Raw genomic sequence first — 21611 nt, 5'->3', positions numbered from 1 at the left:
AGTTTGCTTTAAAAATGAATTATCGGTTTTGGTTTGAATTCTGTAAAGCCTGCAGCTCTTTACAGTGTTAAATCAGTCTGTATATGCAGTAAAGCATGCTTGTTATACTCACTTTGGAACTTAAGGGGTTAATCCTCTGCATTGTGTAAAAATGCTGTTTGATCCTGACTTCTCTGCTCCTCCCCTTGTTCAAATGTCCAAGCCTTATCTCCTGATAAGACAGACCGAACTGTAGCCATTCTGCACATGCTCAGTTTGGCGTGTATTGCTAGTGAGTTTTTTTTTTCTTGGGAGAGTGCATGTGATCAGCACAGGGCCAATCAGCACTGTTCAGACAGGGGTCAGGGGTTCTGCATCCTCCTAGAGCAGGAAAAAAATCCTCCTAAAAGCTTTAACCAATGCTCTGCTGGACACTGATAAAATCACAAGACTGCTCTAACCGTTGATGAGAAAAGATACCTTTTCGTAAAGGCTGCTTAGTCCTGGTTCACACCTATGCGTTTTTAAGTGCATTTTCACTCTTGCAGAAATGCATTACAGTCCATTGAATATGGTTTCCTATGGGTCACATTCATGTTTTTCCACCAGGGAGTTTTTCGGAAAGGGTCAGGGACTTTATTTCCCGCAGCAGGTTGTGTTTTTGATTCAATAGACTTTGATGGAAGTGCAGCAGAAATGCATAACAAACGCAGTGCTTGCGATTTTTATACGTTTCTGCTGGTTTCTCCTGCAAGACCAGATACACCTCTCCCAAAACGCATTAAAAGCATGCCAAAAATCCATGTGAAAAAACATGACGCACCAGGAAACTGCATCTACTGCAGCCTGCATAGGTGTGAACCAGGCCTTATGCAGGCCATAGACCGGTTGAAAACCGTCCGTTTAAAAAAAATAAAAAAACGAAAAATCGATCGTTCAATAGGTTGAAGTTACCACCAACGGCAGGGGCGGACTGACCATTTGGAAACTCGGGCACTGCCCGAGGGCCCGGGGTCAGTAGGGGGCCCCATGAGATGCCCCTGGTACCTTTTTCATAGGCTTTTTTGAGTTTGGGCAAGGACACAGGGGCCCCATAATCCCCTATTGCCCGGGGGCCCTATGAGTTGTCAGTCCGCCCCTGACCAATGGTAAAAAAACTTGGCCGATTTTCGTCCCTTCTACGGCCGGCATTTAATTACTTCTGTCCCTGCAGAGAGCTCCGCTATTATATTTGACATGAAAAAAGTATTGCGGTTGCAACATTGTATCTATTTGTATCCATTTCAGATACAGATGTTTTTATTCGGAAACAAATAGATACGTTGTTGCAACCGCTATACTTTTACATATCATGTCAAATATAATAGCGGACTGGAATTCTTATTCTTTTTCTTCTTCTTCTTCCAGGTCACGGCTCATGCACAGATTTTTTATCGGTAAAAGATCGGCCGATTTGCCCATCATTGTTGAGTAAATCGGCCGATTTTTTTTTCCAACTTTACTGATAAAAGAAATACCTAAAAACTGCCGACCGAATAACCCACTAACGGTGCGAAAATCAGCCGACCCGTCTATGGCCTGCATTAGTCTTGCAGGACCTTTCCGTGAGTCACGAACATATGTGCAGGGCGTGCGCTCTCAGCACATATGTGTTTTCTAATTGCACGCAAATATGCAGCCGCTCGGCGTCAAGGGGTTAAAATATAATGTTCACGTTGTACATCATTCTTCGTTCTATGATGTAGGAGTACGATGTTTGGAAAAAGATCTTTAAAGCGGTCTTAAACCCCAAACCAAAATATCCGATTGCCTCTCGGGGGATCAGGAAGGAATTTTTTCCCCTGTAAGAGCAAATTGGATCGTGCTTTACTGGGCTTTTTGCCTTCCTCTGGATCAAATGTGGGTGTAGGATTATAACTTTTTTTTTTTTTTAAATGGTGGAACCGGATAGACTTTTGTCTCTTTTCAGCCAGACTAACTATATAATATATTGCAGCTTGCCAATCCTTGGGTGTGGTGGCCGCATTAGTTTTTCTTTGTGTTTTTTCCTCCCTCTGTTTTCACCTGGTGATCTGGCCAGTAACACACCTCCTGTATTAGAGCGCTCCCACTCTTGATGAAGGAGCACAGGGTTTACCTTCAGACAGCAGCATTGCCAGTCTAGGGAGAGTGTTATATGGACTATCAGATTTAAATGCACTAACAAATTGAAGCCAAATTCCAGCTGATACTTTATAATCAGTTACAGCCATCAGTTTTGTTCATTTTTGGATAAAGGTTTTTACATACAGTGAAGGAAATCGAGTTGCCAAACATCAGCTACAAAACCTTAATGACTTGGAGAGAATCTGCCAGGAGGAGCGGGCCAAAATCCCTCCTGAGATGTGTGCGAACCTGGTGGCCAACTACAGGAAACGTCTGACCTCTGTGATTGCCAACAAGGGATTTGCCACCAAGTACTAAGTCATGTTTTGTAAAGGGGATCAAATACTTATTTCCCTCATGAACATGCAAATCAGTGCATCATTTGTTAGACATGCATTTCTTTTGAATTTTTTGTTGCTCTTCTGTGTCTCAGCGTTACAATACACCGAACATTCGATTTTTAGACCGATCATTTCTTTGTGAGTGGGCAAACATTCAAAATCAGCAGGGGATCAAACACTTATTTCCTTCACTGTAAATGCTGATCACTGTAACCACCCCTGTCAGTGGTAAATGGTTTGTCTTATCCCTGTAACCGCTACTTCTGCAGGGTAGCTTGTTCTGTTGAAAAACTGACTTATTTATCAGATCATCAGGTGAAAATAAATAAAAAAAAGAAAACTAATGCAGCCATCACATCTAAGAATAGGTAAGCTGCAATGTAATGGGTTTTTTTTTTGTGTTTAACGTGGCTTTAACTAGTTCTACTTGATCTCTGTAGGTGTCGTTATACGAGTTTAGCAACTTCACCCGGTTCTGTGGTCATTTACAGTGCGTTTGATCTTTTGGAATTTATTTTTTTCATCCTTTTATACAGACAAAACGTTTCACTGTGGCTCTTCAGTGATGTGTGTCTGTTCCTTCTGTACAGACAGCAGCCAGGCTTATATTCTGAACAGAAGAGAATCACGTAGCAAACTTCTAGATTACCATTGGCTAGGGCACGGGTCACACCCAAAGTCGCAGGACATGTGAAATTCCATGTTTGTCTATGACAGCCATTCCGATGGCTACTTCTGAAGTCGCTGCGACTTCAGAGAAGGTTCCTGCACTACTTTGATGCAACTTTCTTGCAACTTGAGCTCCATAGAGTGTAAAAGTTGCATGAAAATCATACGACTTTGGTGTCACCGATGGTGAACTGAGCCTGAAAGTTGACACTAAGGATGTGAAGATATTCAATTCACAAGCTCCACATTTGTGGTGTCACAAGTAGGGATGGGGTTCAAGCTTGTGCAACACAGGGGACAGGGATCACCATGATCTCTGGCCGGTCATCGTTCGCTAAATAGGTGAATTAAATCGCCTGTTCATCTGCCTGCGGAACCTCCAGTTGCTGCAGGACGTAGTGGTAATATCACCACTAAGGGCTCATTCACACTAACTTTGCTGTCTGAAGAGCAATCTGTGTTCAGATCGCTCTTCAGAGAGCATTTGACAGGTGGTCAGGAGGCAGTATATCGCCTCCTCACTGCCTGCTTTAACCCTGCACTTGTTGCAAAGCGGCCATACTCACTTGGGTACTGCTGAATGTGACGGGGGAAATAATTCCTGCTGCTGCAGCGAAGTAAAGCCATGGCATGTGTACACATCCGGCCACTGCCTCTGCAGCTAAAGGGAGTAGTGGTTGGGGGTGGTAAAACCACGGCTCACCAGGGATCCAGGGCCTGGATCGCCAGGTAAAAATAGTAGAAAGAAAGCTTAGAAAAGAAAACTAATGCAGCCATCACCTCTACGAATTGTTAACCACTTGCAGACCACACACACATATACTGCGAATGGGCGGGAGCTCTGCGCTGGATCACATACATGTAGGTGATGCAGCATTTCCGGGTAGGGGGCTCACACCTTCTGCCCCATCTGTACTGTCATTCGGTACAGCACAAATCGGTCAGCAGGTCCTGGCCATAAATCATGGCATACCGAATCACAGTACAGAGCTCTGTGTTTACTAACAACACAGGGCTCTGTACAGAGAGCAGTGATGTGGCTGTTTTTTTCTCCCTGCGAAGCAGGGAGAAAAAACAGTCATCTCTTAGTAAAAGCAGCATATGTTACACACATTATTGTTAGGCACACAATTAACCTTTTCATTGCCCCTAGAGGTTAACCCCTTCCCAGCCAGTGTCTGTGACAGTGTATACACCGTGTTCCAAATGATTATGCAAATTATATTTTTCTCATTTCCCTCAATAATTGATGTAAATAACAGTCAGCATAATTCTCATGTTATCAAACTATTAAGAGTACAATTCACATTTTATTGAACAAACCTCCTAATGATAACAGGATTTTTTTTAAACATAAAAAACTTACAAATTTACTGAAATCAAAAGCTATTTCAATCAAACTTTTAACAACATTTTAACTTTTTAAACATTTTAACAGGTCACGTAATTGTAACATAGGACCCCTTATTTGATAGCAGCTTCACAAGTCTTGCATCCATTGAACTTGGGAGTTTTTGGTCAGTTTCTGCTTGAATTTGTTTGCAAGATGTCAGAATAGCCTCCCAGAGCTGCTGTTTGGATGTAAACTGCCTCCCACCCTCATAGATCTTTTGCTTGAGGATGCTCCAAAGGTTCTCAATAGGATTGAGGTCAGGGGAGGATGGAGGCCACACTATGACTTTCTCTCCTTTTATCCCCATAGCAGCCATTGATGCAGAGGTATTCTTTACAGCATGAGATGGTGCATTGTCATGCATGAAGATGATTTTTATTACGGAAAGCATAGTTCTTCCTTCTGTACCAGGGAAGAAAGTGGTCAGTCATAAACTCCACATACTTTGCAGAGGTCTTCTTTACACCTTCGGGGACTCTAAAGGGGCCGACCAGCTCTGTTCCCATGATTCCAGTCCAAAACCTGACTCCACCACCACCTTGCTGACGTCGCAGCCTTGTTGGAACAGGGTGGCCGTCCACCAACCATCCGCTACTCTATCCATCTGGACCATCCAGGGTTGCACGGCACTCATCAGTGAACAGGACTGTTTGAAAATTAGTCTTCATGTATTTTTCTGCCCAATGCAGCCATTTCTGCTTGTGAGCATTGGTTATTGGTGGCCGAATAGAAGGTTTATGCACAGTTGCAAGAGTCTGGAGGACTCTACACCTTGATGTCCGTGGGACTCCAGAGGCACCAGCAGCTTCAAATATCTGTTTGCTGCTATGTAATGGTATTTTAGCAGCTGCTCTCTTGATCCGATGCATGGATCTGGCAGAAATCTTCTTCAATGTGCCTTTATCTGCACAAACCCGTCTGTGCTCTGAATCAGCCACAAATCTCTTCATAGTGCGATGATCACGCTTAGGTTTTCGTGAAATATCGAATGTTTTTATACCTCGTCCAAGGCATTGAACTATTTCACTCTTTTCGGCAGCCGAGAGATCCTTTTTCTTCCCCATATTGCTTGAAAGTGGTGCTCTGCTTAATAATGTGGAACACCGTCCTTTAGTAGTTTTCCCTTAATTTGGGCTCACCGGCCAATCTAATTATCACAGGTGTCCCAGATTGTTTTCAGTGATCAAAAGAGCCCTGACACACAATGCCATCCATGAGTTAAACTGAAAAACAAAATATTTAACCTTTGACACTTAAATAGAATTTGCATAATAATTTGGAACGTGGTGTAGTATTATCACTGATCACTGTAATAATGTCACTTGAGATGTCAGTATCAGTTCCCACCCATTATCAGTTAGTGTCAGATTGCCCACTGCGCTATCACAGTCCCACTATAAGGCTAGGTTCACATATGTGCAGGTGGTGCCGCTGTAGATCCGCACAAAAATGTGTGCATCCTCACCACCGCACAGTCCTCTGACTTAATGGCACGCCACCCGCACTGGAAATCGCAGCTGTACTGGGAACTGAGGTTCCCGCACAGGCTGTGTTTTCCAAAGTAGTCCAGGGACTTCTTTCCTGTATGTCCCAGGGCACGGGAGTCTATTCAAATGAATGGGCTCTCATGCCTGTGCAAAACGCGGACTGCAGGAACGCGGATATGTGAACCAGGGGTAAGTCACTGATCACCGCCATTACTAGTATTACAAAGAAAGTACTAAAATTCCAGTATCTATACCATAGTTTGTAGGCGCTATAACTAACACACAAAATAAGAAATATACACTTACTGAGATTTATTATTGAACACATGTAGCAGAATACATTTTGGCCTAAATTTATGAAGAAATTAGATTTTTTTTATTTGTTATTGGATATGTTTTATTGCAGAAAGTAAAAAAATATATATTTTTTTTCAAAATATTCTGTATTTTTTCATTTATCTACAAAAATGAAAAACCCAGGAGTGACCAAAAACCACCAAAAGAAAGTTCTATTTGTGTGAAAAAAAAGATATAAATTTAATTTGTGTACAGTGTTGCATGACCGCGCAATTGCCAGATAAATAGCACAGTGCTGAATAGCAAAAAATAGCCTGGTCATGAAGGGGGGACCTCCAGTAAACAGCCTGTGATTGACAACCTTAGCTCTGTTCCTGTGAGCTGTGTGGAGTGGGGGGGGTGAGGGGCTTCCCTCCCCTCCCCTCCAATCAGCTCTCGGTGCTCTCCTCACTGAGCTCTGCAGAGGGTAACTTCATCTCTCTGCCCCCTGCTTTATGAAAGCTCAGACAAGCTTTATAAATTCAGCACTTTGAACGGATTTAGAGAAGAAAATCCTACAGATAAACAGGTACAACTTCTGCAGGAGGATTTGTTTCATCTCTGTGTATCACCTGAGGCCAGTCACTTCACTGGGTATATGGAAGGGTTTACAACTACTTTAAAGCTGTATTGTTGGTTCATGGGTTCACCTTCCTTGTATTCTTTCTGCAGGATGGCTCGGGAAGCATTGACTTGAACTCTTCAATGTCATCGCAACATTCCGAAGAGTATAATGTAAGTATCTTTTGTTCCTCCCTTCATATCTAAGTATTATGAATAGATTCTGTACAAGAGATATTAAATCAGCGCGCAAAAAGGCTTATGATCCACCTAATGATCCATGGTAGACATCAAAAGTCCATATTTAACCTCTTCCCGACCGCCCTATAGCAGAAGTACTGCTACAGGGAGGCAGGGCTGCGCAAAATCGTGTATATATACGTGATTCTGTATTTCTGGGTAGGGGGCGCGCTCCACCTTACCCGTGCTGGCTACAGATGTCGATCGCCGGGTCCCGGCCGGAGATTCCCCGCCGGCACCCGGCAATCAAGGAACATTGACAGGGCATAGGTTTGTATTATTATTATACAGTATTTATATAGTGCCAAAAGGTTTGCTCAGCACTGTACATTATAGTGGGGGACAGAACATGAGACAATACAGTAACAATACAATACACGAGGGGTTAGAGGGCACTGCTCCTTGGAGCTTACAATCTAGGAGGGAGGGGATAGTGGTACAGGAGGAAGTGGCTGTGGGGGATGGAGTGGTAGGAGGAGTGGAGGAGATCGGCTGTTAGGTGAGGGCGGGGTAGGCTTCCCTGAAGAGATGTGTTTTCAGGGAGCGCCTAAAGGTGAGGAGGGTAGGTGACAGTCTGATGGGTTGGGGTAGTGAGTTCCCCCAATGTAAGCATGCTGCTTTGTATGGCTCTGCATAGCATAGCAGAGCCATACAAAGCAGTGTGCTTACACAGTAAAACACACACAGCACACTGTTAACCCTTTTATTGCTCCAGATCTTAACCCGTTCCTGCCCAGTGTCATTAGTACAGTGTCAGTGCTTTTTATTAGCACTGATCGCTGTATAAGTATCACTGGGGATGTCAGTGGCAATTAGTCAGTTCCCACCCCAGTGTCAGAATGCCCGCTGCAGTCTTGCAATATGTCGCTGATTGCCGCCATTACACGTAAAATTTTTAATTCCAGTATATATACCGCCATTTGTAGACGCTGTAACTTTCTCGTAAACCAATTAATTTACACGTATTGGGATTTTTTCTTTTTAGCAAAGGCATGGAGCAGAATATATTTTGGCCTAAATTTATGAAGAAATTAGATTTTTAAAATTTTTTTACTGGACATATTTTATAGCAAAAAGTCAAAAATATATATATTTTTTCAAAATAGTCGGTCTTTTTTTGTTTTTTTGCGCAAAAAATTAAGACCATACAGGTAATCAAATACCACTGAAAGAAAGCTCTCATAAAAGAAGGACATAAATTTCATTGGGGTGCAACGTTGCATGATCACACAATTGTCAGTTAAAGTAACGCAGCGCCGTATTATAAAAAATGGCCTGGTCTGGAAGGGGGGTAAATCCTCTGGAGGGCAAGTGGTTAATGTTTCAGCTGTCAGCTGAATGTAAAAAGAACTGCTGGCATTGGCTTACAATTGGAAAGTTAAAAAAATAAACACGTGTGGGGCCCCCCCCATCCGTACCAAGCCCTTTAAGTCTGGTATGGATTGTAAATGGAACCCCCATGCCAAAATTTAAAAAAAAAATTGGCGTGGGATAATTTATTTGCAAAATTTTATTAGAAAAACACTTTTTTTTTTTCAAAATTTTTGATTTATAATTATAATTTTTCATTTATAAAGCAAAAAAATAAAAATCCCAGCGGTGAATAAATACCACCAAAATAAAGTTTTATCTGTCTCAAAAAAATGATAAAAAAATTCCCATGGGTACAGTGTTGCATGACCGCGCAATTGTCATTCAAAGTGCAGCAGCACTGAAAGCTGAAAATTGCTTGTCGGACTATTTCTAGTAAACAAAACAAAAAGTAGAACAAAACGTGTTCCCCTCCTTGGAAAGGCTGGTGTCTCCAATTCCTGTGTTTTTGGAATTCTGGCATTTCCCTCTTGCAGCTCCGGGAAGAGCTCCATTGCACGCATTTAGTGGGGTTTCTTTTTTTTTTTTTAATACCTTCCTTTTTGAAGTATCAGATCACAGATCTGGGGGCGCAGATGTATGCAGTGCGGGGGCAGGGTCATCCAGTGCCCAGGGAAGAATCTAGAATGATGCCCTCCTCTCCCACTGGTAATACATGGGTGTTCCACTCTCTATCTATTCTTTGCCCCCTTGCTTCTCTGCGCCTGGGGCAGCTGCCCCTCCTGCCCACCCCTTGTCCCGGCCCTGGCTTGTACAGACTCCTCTCCTGTTCTGGTATTGCTTATCAAAATGGTCAAAATGTAAAATTCTATATTCATTTCCGTTAATTCCAGCCTACTCCTATTCATCGGAATGATCTTGAAGTTCCTTTGTGAAGACCCCCACACATTTCCTTCCTTGAATTCTGTGCCCCGTAGTCACTATGCCCTGTGAGTAGGCACTGCTGTGTCACTCATTTCACAGAGCCCACCTTTTAACCTGCAGAGGAGCTGAGGGGAGGAGTTTCAGGAGGCGGAGTCAGTACAGGAATCAGCAAGATACCATGGGACATGTAGTTCTTAGAAATGGAGGAGAAACTGCGAAGCATGCTGGTTCCCAGGAAGTTGTGGAAAGAGGCACCCAGCAGACAGGCCGAGCTCACAGCATGAAAGGAGATTTTTCCAGCAAGCTTATGTTGGATTGTCGAATGTAACTATTGTATGGATTGGTATTGAAATGCTGAGGTTATATAAAAAAAGTGTGCTATGACCAGGGGCGGACTGACCATTTGGAAACTCTGGCACTGCCCGAGGGCCCGGGGTCAGTAGGGGGCCCCATGAGATGCCCCTGGTACCTTTTTCATAGGCTTTTTTGAGTTTGGGCAAGGACACAGGGGCCCCATGATCCCCTATTTCCCGGGGGCCCCATGAGGTGTCAGTCCGCCCCTGGCTATGACCATAGATCTCCTTTTACTTTCACTGCACACTGTGAGCTTCTCATAGCTGGAACAGATAAAAGCTCACTTTATTTCCTTGTGGGAGGACATCCAGCATCATCTAGCCCTTTCCTCTCCAGCCTAACCATCCTCAGCCCCCTCCTTTCCACTCACTGGACTTCAGTTCTTGCGGTCATGGGGGCTCAGCATCACATGTGGGCATTACCTAGGGTGATATGCATGCAAATGCAGTCTGCCTAGGAGCACAAATTCCTCTACACCATCCTTCACCCATCACAATATTTTGATATTTACATAACTCTTTCCAAGAGCATGCCCACTGCTTGCATCAGGGCTGAAGGCTCTAGCAAGGAGTACTGGGGCCAGGTGGGCTGTGATGTTTTTGGGAAGCTGCGTACAATGCCTTGTTGGCCTCTCCCACTAGCCTTGATCTGCCTGCAATGCATAGAGAAGCACAGAGACCACTGGGTCTAAAATACAGTATGTAAATAAAAATTCATTAGCATGTTCCGCGGGGTGGGAAGAGGAAAATCAAAATATGATCACATTAGAACTACAGATTTAAAGTGGTTCTAAAGCCTGAATATTTTTTACCTTAATGCCCCTCCCCCGCGCCCCCCTTTTACTTCGCTCCAGTGCTGTGCGCATTTGCAGCTCTTCTCTCTCCTCACTTCCAGGTCCCACAGGCTTTGCTGAGGCAGAGGGAGACGCTGACTCCCACTGCTGTCAAACCAGTGACTAGGGGGCGGGGGGTGGGGGTGAATCCCGCTGCGCATATCAACTGATGCAGCAGCGGGGCTCGGGAGTGAGCCTTCACAAGTGCCCCCATGGGAAGCAACTTTCCATTGGGGCACTTGGAGGAGGATGGGTGCCAGGAGCTCAAGCAGGGGACTGGAGTAGACGGGAATCAGGGCCGCTTTGTGCAATTCTGTTGCACAGAGCAGGTAAGTATAGACATGTTTGAAAAAAAAAAATCCTTCACAACCACTTTAAGGTCTGTATTCAAAAAATGTGAAGATTGCTTTCACACTTCTCAACGCACAATAAAATTGAATATGCGTTTCCGGTGCATTTTCTGGATAACTATTACTCAGCATGCACCTGTGAAACCTGAACATGTGGCTCAAAAAATTTCCCCAAAACACAGCAAAGGTTTTGATGCGTTTTCTTTTCAATGGGGACCTGCGTTTTTGGTGTGCCAAAGGTGCAACAAGCAGGACGAAACGCACTCGCAGCACATTGGCGTGAAGAGGCGTAAACAATACAGAGCTCTGACCCAAGGGAGCAATCTGTCAGTTACTCATCCTTGCAAAGCAGAGAGATCAGCTAGTAAACGCAGCAAACTTTACACCACGCACATGTTTAACCCCTGGAATGCCCCTAGATGTTAACCCCTTCCCAGCCATGTCATTAGTACAGAGACAGAGTATAGTATTAGCACTGATCACTGTGTAAGTGTCACTGGTGAATTAGTCAGTTCCCTCCCAGCATCAGTTAGTGTCAGATTGCCTACCACGCTGTTACAGTGACACTATAAGTTGCTGATCACTGCCATTAGTAGTATAAAAAAAATTCCAGTATATATCCCATCGTTTGCAGGCGCTATTATTATTATACAGGATTTATACAGCGCCAACCGTTTGCTCAGCGCTTTATAATATAAAGGGAGACAATACAGCAACAACACCAGGGGCAGACTGACAACTCATGGGGCCCCCGGGCAATTGGGGATCATGGGGCCCTTGTGTCCTTGCCCAGACTCAAAAAAGCCTATGAAAAAGGTACCAGGGGCATCTCATGGGGCCCCCTACTGACCCCGGGCCCTCGGGCAGTGCCCGAGTTTCCAAATGGTCAGTCCGCCCCTGAACAACACAGTTCAATACAAGAGGGATAGGAGGGCCTGATCCTGGGAGCTTACAATCTAAAAGATAACTTTCGTGCATACCAATCAATATACACTTATTTTTAACCGAAGACCTGTAGCAGAATACCTTTTGGCCAAAATTTATGAAGAAATTAGATTTTTTTAATTTAATTTTTTTTTTAATTCCTTTTTTTAATTTTTAAAATGTGTTATAGAAGTAAAAAAAAAATTGTCAAATTTTTTAAATATTTTTTTCATTTATAGCTCAAAAAATAATAAAAAAAACAGTGATGATCAAATAAAAACAGAAGAAAGCTCTATTTGTGTGAAAAAAAGATCTATATTACTTTTGGGTACTGTGTTGCAAGACTGCGCAATCGCCAGTTAAAATAACGCAGTGCTGAATTGCAAAAGGTGTCCTGTTCATGAGGGGGGTAAAATCTTCCGGAGCTCAAGTGGTTAAATTGATACATTTTTGATAATAAAGTGATCTAAAAGGATTAAATATGTGAAAACATGAGTTAAATGATAAATGTATAAATGGAACCATACACTATACAGTCTGATTGTAAAATCATAAAGTGATACAAAAGATTATAGTAATAATATGCACTTTTTTATTCAATGACCGCCAACAACTTCCGAGCAACTTTTGTAACTAGATTGATGGAAGCTTTTTTTATTATGTGAATGACTTCTCCAGGTTGTCACCCATCCTCTGGAACTCACTACCCCAATCCATCAGACTGTCACCTTCCCTCCTCACCTACAGGCGCTCCCTGAAAACCCACCTCTTCAGGGAAGCCTACCCCACCCCCTGCTAACTTGCCGATCTCCTCCACTCCTCCTACCACTCCATCCCCCACAGCCATTTCCTCCTGTACCACTACCCCCTCCCTCCTAGATTGTAAGCTCGAAAGAGGCCCTCTAACCCCTCGTGTACTGTTGTTGTTGCTGTACTGTTTCATGTATTGTCCCCCCCCTCTATTGTACAGCGCTGAGCAAACCCTTTGGCGCTATATAAACTCGATGTAATAATAATTATTATAGATGGTATTGATCATTTCTGATTCATTATAACTGTGTGAACATGTCATTGTTTTGCAGGGTGTACTAATTTAAAGTGGTTATAAAGTCAACAATTTTATTTTATTTTATTGTTTTACATTCTTTAATTCTATTACATTTTTACATTTTTTTTATTTTACTTTTTTTAATTTTACTTTTTTTTTTTTTTTTTTTATTTTACCTTAATGCATTCAATGTGCTGTAATTTTTTCAAATATTCCCTTTGGTAGCTCTGTCATTCTTGCATTGAGAAAACAATGGTCTGGAATTTCCCATTCTCATTAAAGTGTCAAATTATAAAGTAAGATCACATAATGAGAGTTGGCAGCAGAAGACGATGAAACGCGAAACGCGATCTTTGTGTTATTTGTCCGTAGGTGTGTTTGTCAGAGGCGAGAACCACATTCTGCTAATACTGTTTTCTAATCTCCCTATTATGTGATTTTTTTTTTTTTATATGAGTAATAGTTTTTGTTATTTCATTTTTTTTTTAAACTCATACTCTACAGCTGGGTCAGCAACCAGTAGATCGTGGTGTACTGTAGATCTTGGCCAAGTGACTGGTAGATCTTGGTCTGCGCTTGCTGACCTGCCATCCCAGAGCATCAGAGTACTTGTAATAGGGGCGGACTGACCATTTGGAAACTCGGGCACTGCCCGAGGGCCCGGGGTCAGTAGGGGGCCCCATGAGATGCCCCTGGTACCTTTTCCATAGGCCTTTTTGAGTTTGGGCAAGGACACAGGAGCCCCATGATCCCTATTGCCCGGGGGGCCCCATGAGTTGTCAGTCCGCCCCTGCTTGTAAAGTTGTAGCTGTAGTACGGAGCAAGAGTCACATAAGCTGATGCCTCCTCTGTAGCGCTGGCTGCTACGCCGTCTCATGGTTGGAGGGTGTAGCACCAGCAAGGCATGACCCATTCAAGTGAATGAGGCCGTTCTGCAATTGTCCTGCAATCTTGTGCAGTACAGCAAACAAGGGGTCAAACAGGCAGCATTGTGTTGCTTTCTCACCACCTGCTTGAACCCCTTGAACCACGCAGAGCATGCAGTTGCAGGGCACTTGTAGAGTGGCCCACTTACTTGAATGGGTCTCGGTTGACAGGCAGTAGCACCCACTAAAAGCAACTGGGGGTGTAATTCCTGCTGCAGCACATGTACATCTTTGGCTGCTGCTTCAGGGGGTAAGGATTGGTGGGCAGTAAAACACTGATTCAACCGCAGGGTTTTACACCCCCCCAACATGTGAACAAGCCCTTAGGGTGCCGCTGCTGATTTCAACTAAGAGCTCATCCACAGGTGTAGTAGGCACTGCTGCTCCTCTGCAAAGTGGTCCCAGTGCGTTGGACAGGTGGTGTCAGGAATGGACTTGCCAGTGGTGGTGGGACTCACCTGCCTTGTGGGCTGCAGTACCAGGGCTGGCCAGCGGGTGCTCTCAGCAACCAGAGGCTCACTCCTGCAATGAGCCATCACCTGAGGCTGATTACAGCAGGTTTATTTAAGGAATGGCCAGGCCTGTGATCAGGGCCTTGGTGTATGTTTCCCATGAGCCCCTGTACCTGCATCCTGTCTGCTTCCTGCCTGATCCTGATTCTGCTTTAATCCTGAATCTGCATGAACTCTGCCTGTCCTGACCTCGGCTATACCTGACTACGCTTCCGCCTGCTCCTTGTACCTTGCCTGCCCGTTTGCTACCAACCCGGCCTGCCCGACTATGTTTAGTATTGTTCTTATTGTTATCTGTCGGAGGTTTGGTTGCACTGTGTTTATGTTTAGTCTTGCACTGCGTTTATGTATTGTTTAGTCTTTAATAAATTGTATTGTTTATACTATACCTGGAGCCCGTGTTTCCCTGTGTCAGTCCACACATTTCTGGTCATACCCGGATCCCTAACAGGTGGTGAGAAGGTGACCTGTTGCCTCTTCATCTCCTGATGTAAACCCACGATTGCCATGCGATGCTCACGGTTGTGACACGGAGCACGACAATTAGATGTTTAAATCAGATGTTAGGAGGCAACGCTGTGCCCGGTAATCTTTGACTTCTCCCATGTTGTTCAGGCAGATCTCCACCTCTTTAATGTTGCCCACCCCTGCTCTGCAGTATATCTTGATGGTCTCCATTCCACTTGTCCTGCGTGGTTCACCTTTACGGTGGCTGTACACATATTTGTCTTTGTATGCATGTCGATCTAATCGAACGATCCTTCAGAGAACTGGACAAAATGATCAGCCTATGAATTATCTATAAGACACATAAGGGTCTATGCTATAAAACATTCTTTGCAGGAATGGTAACCAAAGAGTGTGGCACCGCTCAAGCCGATGGGTGATTGCTTCCTCGGAGCCACTGAAAGACAGGTTGCTGCCACCTCCGACTACTACTCCAGAAGGCATGTAATTAGAAGGATCACAACTCTACTGGAAACAAGGGTGAAAGGTGACCTCAGACTGCCTCCGACGCGTTTCACCTCAGCCACATGGGCTTTGTCATAGGGTTTATGACTAAGTCCTGGTGGGCAGGGTGAAATGCATTGGAGGGAATTCCCAACGCATTTCATTATTCTAACGTCATCCGGAGCAGAGTGACAAAATGCATTGAGTGGGGCTTGCTGCGTCACTTCTACGTCCTGTTGGTGGAACACAGATGAGTACAGGAAGTTGTTAATGCACTGCTGCTTGTATACTATGTAAGCATTTTAACACTGTAAGCAGGTTTGAATTGTTCTTACTTTTTAAATGAAATGGAGTTAACTATTGGAGGCCGCCTCTGGCTGTGCGTTTTCCTCTTACAAGCACACCAGGAGGATACTAGTGGTAAAGTATCCTGCAAGAGCAGTGACACCGGACCCAGGAAGGGGAAGAGCACCCATATTAAAGCACCTGAGATCTTCTTGTATTCATAGGAGGTCATTGCCATTCGTTGAGTGGGGTGGAAGATACTTGGGTCACCTTGGCACAAGTCACCTTAATTGGCACAAGCTATATGAGCTATTTGGATTGGGACTTTTTATGGAGGTTTATATTTCTTTTGATTAGTTGGAAGATTGCACATGGCGATTTATATAAATTTTTTGGTCACTTATATTTTTGATCACTTGTATACTTGATCACGTGTATTTTTGATCACGTGTATTTTTGATCACTTGTATCTTTGATCACTTGTATCTTTGATCACTTGTATACTTGATCACGTGTATTTTTGATCACGTGTATTTTTGATCACGTGTATTTTTGATCACGTGTATTTTTGATCACGTGTATTTTTGATCACGTGTATTTTTGATCACGTGTATTTTTGATCACGTGTATTTTCGATCACGTGTATTTTCGATCACGTGTATTTTCGATCACGTGTATTTTCGATCACGTGTATTTTCGATCACGTGTATCTTTGATCACGTGTATTTTCGATCACTTGTATATTCAATCACTTGTATATGTATATTTGATGACTTGTATTTTCGATCACGTGTATTTTTGATCACTTGTATCTTTGATCATGTGTATTTTTGATCACGTGTATTTTTGATCACGTGTATTTTCGTTCACGTGTATTTTCGATCACGTGTATTTTCGATCACGTGTGTTTTCGATCACGTGTGTTTTCGATCACGTGTGTTTTCGATCACGTGTGTTTTCGATCACGTGTATTTTCGATCACGTGTATTTTCGATCACGTGTATTTTCGATCACGTGTATTTTCGATCACGTGTATTTTCGATCACGTGTATTTTCGATCACGTGTATTTTCGATCATGTGTATACTTGATCACGTGTATTTTCGATCACGTGTGTTTTCGATCACGTGTGTTTTCGATCACGTGTGTCTTCGATCACGTGTGTTTTCGATCACATGTATACTTGATCACGTGTATTTTCGATCACGTGTATTTTCGATCACGTGTATTTTCGATCACGTGTATTTTCGATCACGTGTATTTTCGATCACGTGTATTTTCGATCACGTGTATTTTCGATCACTTGTACTGCACAAAGAGCATGTTTACTCATATGCTTTTTTAGTGTTATGCTTTATAAATACTCACGTGGTACAATATACTTTTGATTACTTATGCGGCACTTTCATGTTAGGAAGCAATGCAAGATGGATTTTATAGAATGATTTTTGTATTTGTATTTTACACGGAGCACTCGTAAGCGCCGCAGTGTTAATTGGTCATAGGTTACTATATCCCTACGGGGGGAGTAATCGCGGTGCAGGCAGCTATGTAAGTATAGATACCAAGGACTGTAGCGCAGAGTTTACATGAATCCTATATTCTGAGGCTGCCTTTCACCATATTTGCATCACTTATCAGCAGAGCGGCGATCCTTCTAATTACATTTTTTGCATGAATATCAGAAGGATTTTATGTCTGTAGTTTGTGTAACCCCAGGTTCACACCTAAGTGTTTTCAGTGTTTTGCAGAAACGCAGTACAGTCCATTTGACATGATTTCCCATGGGACAGGTTCACATCTGCGCGTTTTCACCCGGTTCGTTTTTTGGAAAGGGTCAGGGACTTTTTTTAACACAAAAAAGTTGCATTTTTGGTTCTGTAGACTTCAATGGAAATGCTGCAGAAAAGCATGTTGTGCGTTGTTGATGCGTTTTGCGTTTTTAAATCTGCCTAGTAACAAGAAAAAGAAAAAAAAAAAGCAAAACGTGTGAAAAACGCAATGCAGAAATGGGTCAAACACAAACTACATAAGCATGAACCTAGCCTCAGAGAGTGTTGTCTGTATTTTCAGCTCCATCTAGTGGCCAAAATGCAGTCTAGTTTTCTGGAACACCTCGATGGCAAAACTATATCCCATTTTGGCCACTAGATGGAGCCGAAGGTATAGGCATCACTCCTTTAGGAAAATTACAGTCACATTTTGTTCAGAGCGCATGAATGTTTTATAAGTAAACCCCTTACAGTGTCATTGATGGATTTTGAGCAACAATCAATTTAATTGAAATTATTCTGATTGGTCTGGGTGGAAGATCTGATCATGGGGAAAGTAAAAAGATCAGTAAGTGTATGGCGCGTTGAAAGGTCTTTTTGGTCTTGTAAGAATGTATTCTTCCTCTGGACAGTAAACTGATCAACTGTGCGATCGAGTATAAAATTGTTCTGTATATGGTCACCATTAGAGAATATATAATGTAAGGTAAGGGAAGCTGACCAATGGCTGTGAATGAATGGACAGCAGGGAAATCGGTTGAGAGGAAGAATCTCACAATAGAAATATGTAGGTGGTCATGGCTTACTGCCTTTTAAAAATGCGGATTGCCTGGTTTCATCTGCAATTCTGAATGTGTTTTCGATACGCAACAGAAATGAGCTAAAGCGTGCAGTGCATGTTTCTGTGCCCTTAATTTTAATGGAGTCCTAAACGTGCAACAAAAGGCACTAAAATGTGAAAATCAAAAGCATGCCAAAGTAGCCTCCAGGAAAAGGCACAGGAGCTACTTTGATGCATTATGGAGCATTCAAGTGAATGGGCTGCACTACAAGTCACCACAAAAAGGTGACGCTCCCGCATTACTATGTATGAATGTAACTCAATAAATTCAGTGGAACTTAGTGGTTCTAATGCAGGGGGCTCTTTCTAAATAAAGGGCCAGTCAGACTGGGGGGAGGGGGGGAGGCAGACTGAGAACAGTGGAAGCACTGTATAAAATGTCCTGGTGTCAGTGGGAGTAAACAATGCCTCATCTTTGGTGTCAGTGGTGGGAATAGTGCCCCATTGTTTGTGTCATTAGGAGGAATTTTGCTCCTTCATTGATGTCAGTGGGAAGAAAATTTCCCCATTGTTGGTGTAATTGGTAAGAATTGCGCCCCATTGTTGGTGTGATTGGGATTAATTGCGCCCCATTGTTGGTGTCATTGGGAAGAATTGTGCCCCATTGTTGGTGTCATTGAGAATAATTGTGCTCCATTGTTGCTGTAATTAGGAAGAATTGTGCCCCATCGTTGGTGTCATTGGGAAGAATTGTGCCCCAAGGTTGGTGTAATTAGGAAGGATTGTTCCCCATTGTTGGTGTCATTGGGAAGAACTGTGCCCCATTGTTGGTGTCATTGGGAAGAACTGTGCCCCATTGTTGGTGTCATTGGGAATAATTGTGCTCCATTGCTGGTGTCATTGGGAAGAATTGTGCCCCATCGTTGGTGTCATTGGGAAGAATTGTGCCCCATTGTTGGTGTAATTAGGAAGAATTGTGCCCCATTGTTGGTGTCATTGGGAAGAATTGTGCCCCATTGTTGGTGTAATTAGCAAGAATTGTGCCCCATTGTTGGTGTCATTGGGAGGGATTGTGCCTGTACATTGGTGTTAGAGGGAGAACATATCACCAACTGTTGGTCAGTGGATGGAATAGTGTCCCAAGGGCCAGATAAAAGCAAGCAAAGGGCCACTTCTGGCCCCCAGGCCGCAGTTTTGGAGACCACTGTTCTAAAGGCTGAAGGTATTTTACAATGAAAAAATTCACAATGAAAAAATAAGTCTACTACAAAAACTGTAGCTACAGCCACTCACCTGTCCCTCGGTCCTGCGGTGTTCCTCCCCCTCCCCCGCAGCCCAGTTCATCGGGCGCATCGCGTTCCCAGTGCCGGCTTTTTCAGTGTGGGCACCCGGCTGTGACAGCTTGCGGCTGTGCCCACTGCACATGTGCGAGTAGTGCTACACGTTGTGAATGGCCCCGTCATCTTCTCGGACCTGCCATGTGTCCCAGAAGTCTACGGGGAGGGAGGACAACTTCCCCTTCTGTTCGCCTAGGCGATCGCAGCGGAAGTGGGAGCGGGTACCAGTCAATTTTGGGTACCCGACACCCCCCTCTGCTCCCCAAAGCTTCCAATCCTTAATGGGGAGCAGGGGACGAGTCCTTAAAGTGCAACTTCCCCTTTTGGGTGGAGCTCCACTTTAAAGTGGTAATAAACTCTCATCGTCTATTTGTGCCAACAAGGAAGTTTATAATGAGGATTATCTGGAGGTAAAATGAATATCTCCTAAATGTGCGCCGATTAGGAGATCTTGTAGCCAGCAGCAAGTGGTGACCTCACCGGCGCAGGCGCTCTGAAGGAACAGCATTACCCGTTCAGAGCTGTATATTGCGCCATGCGCGCGGGAGTGACATCATCGTGGCTCGGCCAATCAAGTGTCCGCAAACCTGAAAGGAAGATGGAAGCCTCTGCAGTAGCGACAGCGATGCATGCTAGCACATTATGCCTTTGCTTGCCGGGGAAAACTTTATTTATTTGTTTGTTTGTTTGTTTACTACCGCTTTAATTCATCCTCTTTATTAAAAATTCTTCTGTTTGCATCTCCCCCCCCCCATTCCGCTCTACCCCAGCCCCACCAATACATACCTGAGCCCAGTCTTGATCCAGCAATGTGCGCAAGAGCAGTGGCACTCCTAGCTCCCTCCCTCCTCATTGGCTGACAGCCATTGGCTCCCACTGTTAGTCACAGCCAGTGAGAAGGGGGCAGGGATGAGCCGCACTCTGTGTTTCAATGGACACACAGAGCGGGGCTCAGGAGCAAGAGCACACGAGTGCCCCCAGAGTAAGTGGCTTGCTATGGGGGCAGTCTGCAAGAGGGAGGAGCCAGGAGCTCTGGTATGGGACCTAAGAAGAGGAGGATCGGGGCTGCTCTGTGCATACCCATTACACAGAGCAGGTAAGTAGGACGTGTTTATTATTCTAAAACATTGGTCTCCAAACGTTTCAAAGGGCCGGTTTATGGTCCTTCTGACTTTAGGAGGGCCGGAGTGTGGCCGTTGTGGGTAGCAAATGTTTTGGGCCCTACCAGGGGTGGACTGACCATCTGGAAACTTGGGCACTGCCCGAGGGCCTGGGGTCAGTAGGGGGCCCCATGAGATGCCCTTGGTACCTTTTTCATAGGCTTTTTTGAGTTTGTGCAACGACACAGGGGCCCCATGATCCCCTATTGTCCGGGGGCCCCATGAGTTGTCAGTCCGCCCCTGGACCCTACATCAGTGAGAATAATCATGGCCTCAGGGATGGTGGTCAGTAGGTGGAAGAGTAGAGCCCAGGGGCGGACTGACAACTCATGGGGCCCCTGGGCAATAAGGGATCATGGGGCCCCTGTGTCCTTGTCCACACTCAAAGCACACCCAAAAAAACCTATAAAGGTACCAGGGGCATTTCTTGGGGCCCCCTACTGACCCCGGGCCCTCGGGCAGTGCCCGAGTGCTCGAATGGTCATTCCACCCCTGGTAGAGCCCCGTCATTGGTATGGTGGGAGGAATACTGCTTTATATCATTGGGAGGAATAGTGCCATAAGGGCTAGCAATGGGCCTCATCTGGCCCTGGGGCCACAGTTTGGAGACCCCTGTTATAAAATAAAGCAATGACCTTTACAATCGCTGTAAGAGCCGGATATATGTTCAGAGTTTGGTACGTGCCGCCACCACAATGCAGGATTTCTTACTATCCGCACCAATTGTGCATTTGGCATTTTTGCAGCATGAATGACTTTTAAACTTTTTCGATGCCATTGACATTTCCACAAATGTGTGTTAATACTCACAGGGAACGATCCACCAGGGCTGGAACAGGGAGAAGCGAACTAGTGGCTACATGCAACAATCTGAATGCGGTCTGTGGCATTTGTGCTTTTAGTTTTCTATCAATTCTTTGTATATCAGCCCCACCTTGTGGATACAAATGGCAAATGCGAGGTTTCTGCACAGAACAGAATCGCTCTGTAGATG

The 21611-nt window shown here is 44.2% G+C and overlaps 1 protein-coding gene across 1 annotated transcript in view; it reads left to right on the top strand.

Moving 5' to 3' along the window:
* MCTP2 (multiple C2 and transmembrane domain containing 2) overlaps positions 1-21611 on the top strand; it is a 381280-nt gene that overhangs the window by 127329 nt on the left and 232340 nt on the right. Inside the window, exon 3 of the mRNA XM_089653100.1 lies at positions 7023-7085. Coding sequence (XP_089509226.1) covers positions 7023-7085 — 63 coding nt within the window. The remainder of the gene's footprint in view (positions 1-7022; positions 7086-21611) is intronic.

The sequence above is a fragment of the Staurois parvus genome, unplaced genomic scaffold (assembly GCF_062004578.1).
Source record: "Staurois parvus isolate SC_StPar_1 unplaced genomic scaffold, SC_StPar_1.0 ptg000698l, whole genome shotgun sequence".
Lineage (NCBI taxonomy): Eukaryota > Metazoa > Chordata > Amphibia > Anura > Ranidae > Staurois > Staurois parvus.
The sequence above is the reverse complement of the archived record's forward strand: the minus strand, read 5'-3'. Positions and strand labels throughout refer to the sequence as shown.